Source organism: Lemur catta, chromosome 10 (genome assembly GCF_020740605.2).
Source record: "Lemur catta isolate mLemCat1 chromosome 10, mLemCat1.pri, whole genome shotgun sequence".
Classification (NCBI taxonomy): Eukaryota; Metazoa; Chordata; class Mammalia; order Primates; family Lemuridae; genus Lemur; species Lemur catta.
Window position 1 is genome coordinate 28,338,964 of NC_059137.1, and position 3,443 is coordinate 28,342,406.

At 37.9% G+C, this 3,443-nt stretch overlaps 1 protein-coding gene across 1 annotated transcript; it reads right to left on the minus strand.

The window, feature by feature from the left end:
- Positions 1-346: 346 nt before the first annotated feature.
- Positions 347-1,429, minus strand: LOC123646127 (olfactory receptor 13F1). The gene has a single exon (XM_045562797.1). The coding sequence runs from the start codon at positions 1,341-1,343 to the stop codon at positions 396-398; it is 948 nt and encodes a 315-aa protein (XP_045418753.1). The 5' UTR covers positions 1,344-1,429; the 3' UTR covers positions 347-395.
- Positions 1,430-3,443: the final 2,014 nt, after the last annotated feature.

A 3,443-nucleotide genomic window follows, 5' to 3' on the forward strand; every position in this document is an offset into this window, starting at 1 on the left:
TCTTTTTAAATTCAGGGACAATTTCAAATCATTTACATTATTCCAAAATTTGCTGGGCTTAAAATTTTACATTTTTTATACATTAGTTATTGTGATGGTTACATAACAGCTGGACACTGAGATGATATAGCAAGTCAAATATGAAACAATAGACAGTTGTCTAATTTTAATGTTATATTAATATTTAATAAATGCTAATTACTTTCTTAGAAACTGATTCTGTATATATGATTAATTAATATGAAAAGTTTTACTTACAAGGCAAATCAGGATAGAGGACATAATGGTAAACTCCCATTGAAAAAGTATTTTCCAGGGTTTTGGTTTAAATTAACTATTATGCAGTTTTCTGAATAAAGTTTGAGATTATCCAGATGAGAGTGTTTGCTCCAGTATTATTTGAGGATGGATATTAAAACACTATTAAGAGGATTTCTAATCAGCAATTTTTTCACAGCCATTTTCACCTCTTTGTTCCGTAGACTGTAGATGATAGGATTCAGCATGGGGGTTAATCCAGCATATACCAAAGCCATAAATTTATCTATTTCCTGAGAATCTACAGCTGAGGGCTTCAGGTACATGGAGAGAGCTGTCCCATAGAACAAAACCACCACAGTCAGGTGGGCTGCGCATGTTGAAAAGGCTTTGCTTCGACCGTCCACTGAGCTGATTCTCAGGATGCTGGAGAGAATAAATGCATAAGAGATACAAATGAGGAGCATTGGCATGGGAAGAAGTACGCTGATCACCAGCATGATTAACTGCACCATGGAGGTGTCCACACAAACCAATTTTAAGACAGCCAGGATTTCACATGTGAAATGATCGATGCTGCTATTACCACAGAGAGACAGTGGCAGCACAGACATCGTTTCCACCAGGGCAGTGAGACAGCCTGTCACCCAGGAGCCAGCCGCAATCTGCACACAGACTCTCCTGTTCATGACGATGGGATATCTCAGGGGGTTGCAGATGGCCACGTACCGGTCATAGGCCATCATGGAGAGGAGCACACACTCAGTGGAGCCCAAGGCAAGAGAGAAGTACATCTGAGTGGCACATCCTGAGAACGAGATGGTGTTTTTCCCTGAAACAAAGTTTGCCAGCATTGGAGTGAGAGCAGAAGAGGTGTACCAGATGTCCAGAAAGGAGAGGTTGCTGAGGAAAAAGTACATGGGGGTGTGCAGGTGGGAATCCAGGATGGTGATGGAGATGAGGGTAACATTGCCCAGCAAGGTAATCAGGTACATCAGCAGGCACAGCACAAATATGATGGCCTCAACTTTGGGGTAGCGGGAAAATCCCAGGAAGAAAAAATCTGTCCAATTTGCCTGGGGCATTTTATTATGCTATGTTCACCTGTATACACACATAGGTGGATTAACATCACATTACATATAAAACTAAGGACTCACACCTTCACATACCTGGCATGTTTTCTTTATATGAACTTGTGGTCTATTCTCAAATGCTTCCCTAGGTTAGTGATAATAATGCATGTTTGAAGGAATCTGTCATTAATAAAGAAAATTTAAGCAGGAAATCAACAGATAAATGTTACTTTTGCTGCAAGACTTTTGGCAATGTTGGGGTGGGAGAGGGTTTATTTAATAAATATCATGAGAGGATGAATAAAGAAACAATATTTTTCTTTCTTTTTTTCTAAGCTACAATTTAACTGATTTGTGACTATGTCATCTGTTTACCTCTGGACCACTGAAATTATTTTCTTTCCCTGGTTTTTCTTATTTAGGAACTGTTCTGCATTCCAAGTTCGCAGTTTCTTCCACCACTGCTATAGCTATGTCCAAAATAATCTGAAGCCTCAATAATTAAAAAGTATAGATTTCTGCAGCCACAAATTGACAGGAACCTAGAACATTTAGACAAAACCCAGCATTTCCTTCTCAAACTCAGAAAAACGGTGACAGATACTCTCACAGTGAGAGGCTCATGGTAGACATTTCTTTCATATCATTATGGTTGTCCTCATGTTTGTGCTATAGAGACATTCCCCCAAAGAACCAGCCACTGGCACTGCAAGGCAATTTAAGTTATGTGTTGCTTTTGAAAAGTTTCTAATTTATATAGCAAATTAAAGTTAGAAATCTATTTGTACAGTATTACAAATTCTGAAACTCCAGGGATGATGTCCCATAGATCCAATTATAGTCAGCAGTTTGTCTGGTCTAATTGTAGTGTTATTCAAACAAGAATAAACATGATCCTGTCTACACGGTTGTTGGGAAAGGGAACTTTTCTCCCAATAGTGTTATAAAATCAGTCAGGCTGGTTAATTTCAACAAAGTTAAGGAGAATGAATAATGTTGACAGTTTCATAATATGAATGAGATCAAGTCATACTTGATATGGAGATCACCAAAAATGGGGGAATGGGTGCTTAAGTAACTCTACTATTATTGCTCATTACAGCTTAAAGGGAAGAATAGTGACAGTAGATAATCTTCATGCAACATGAAGGCTCATCTGTTTTAAGAAACACTTTTCCTTTTGGGAATTTTGCTTCACCACGTAAAGGCATCTTGACCCTTCAGTACTCCATTGAAGACTCTTTTTATTTGAGTGATGCTTTATGATCCCTTTGTACAACTTACCTGTTTCCCAAGTGAGGAGCGAATGGTTAATAGGATATGGTGGTTGGTGGTTGTGGAGAAACATGCTGTCAATTTCATCCCTGTACAGTTGTGACTGGATAACTTCTTAGTAGAAGATTGTAATCATGGCCATTACTGAATTATTTATATCACATCAAATATGTCCTCATTCTTAGAGAAGGCTATAAATTTGAACAATTGCCAAGATTTTTAAAAGCACAATCAAAAAAATATATATATCCCCTCCTCACCAGCTAGTATTTGCAATCAGAATGCATCTTTTGTTCTTTTGTTTACTCACTATCACAGAGACATAACCTTCAGGGCCCTGGGATCATGCATGTAATTCACTTCTTTAACTGTAGGGTAGCTTGGTGCACAGGAAAGGCTAGGGCTTTAGTGCAACAAACACTTTCCACTTCATTTTTGTCATCTATAGCAGGTTGATGATCCTCACTGAGATTCAGCTTACTTGTTAGAGGACAATTGACAATATTTCTTTTTCAGGGTTGTTGTGAGGAATAGAGATATTTAATGTGAAGCAACTAACAAAGTACCCATTATATAGTAGATATTTTAAAAATGTTACTTTTTTTCCCATTGTATGGTTTTCTACTTGCTTCTTGAATCCTATTTCTCCCTTATCATTATTCTCACTTCTCAGTCATTCCTTCTTTGTTTGACTATGGCAATACCCTTCCTTTTCTTCCCTCCTGTGGGCAGAATTCACTGCAATCACAATATAAATGGTTGAAGCAAAAGAGAAGAAAAAAGATTGATTGACGTCTCTCTCCAGAGTCCTCCTTTGCTCTGAATTTCCTTATC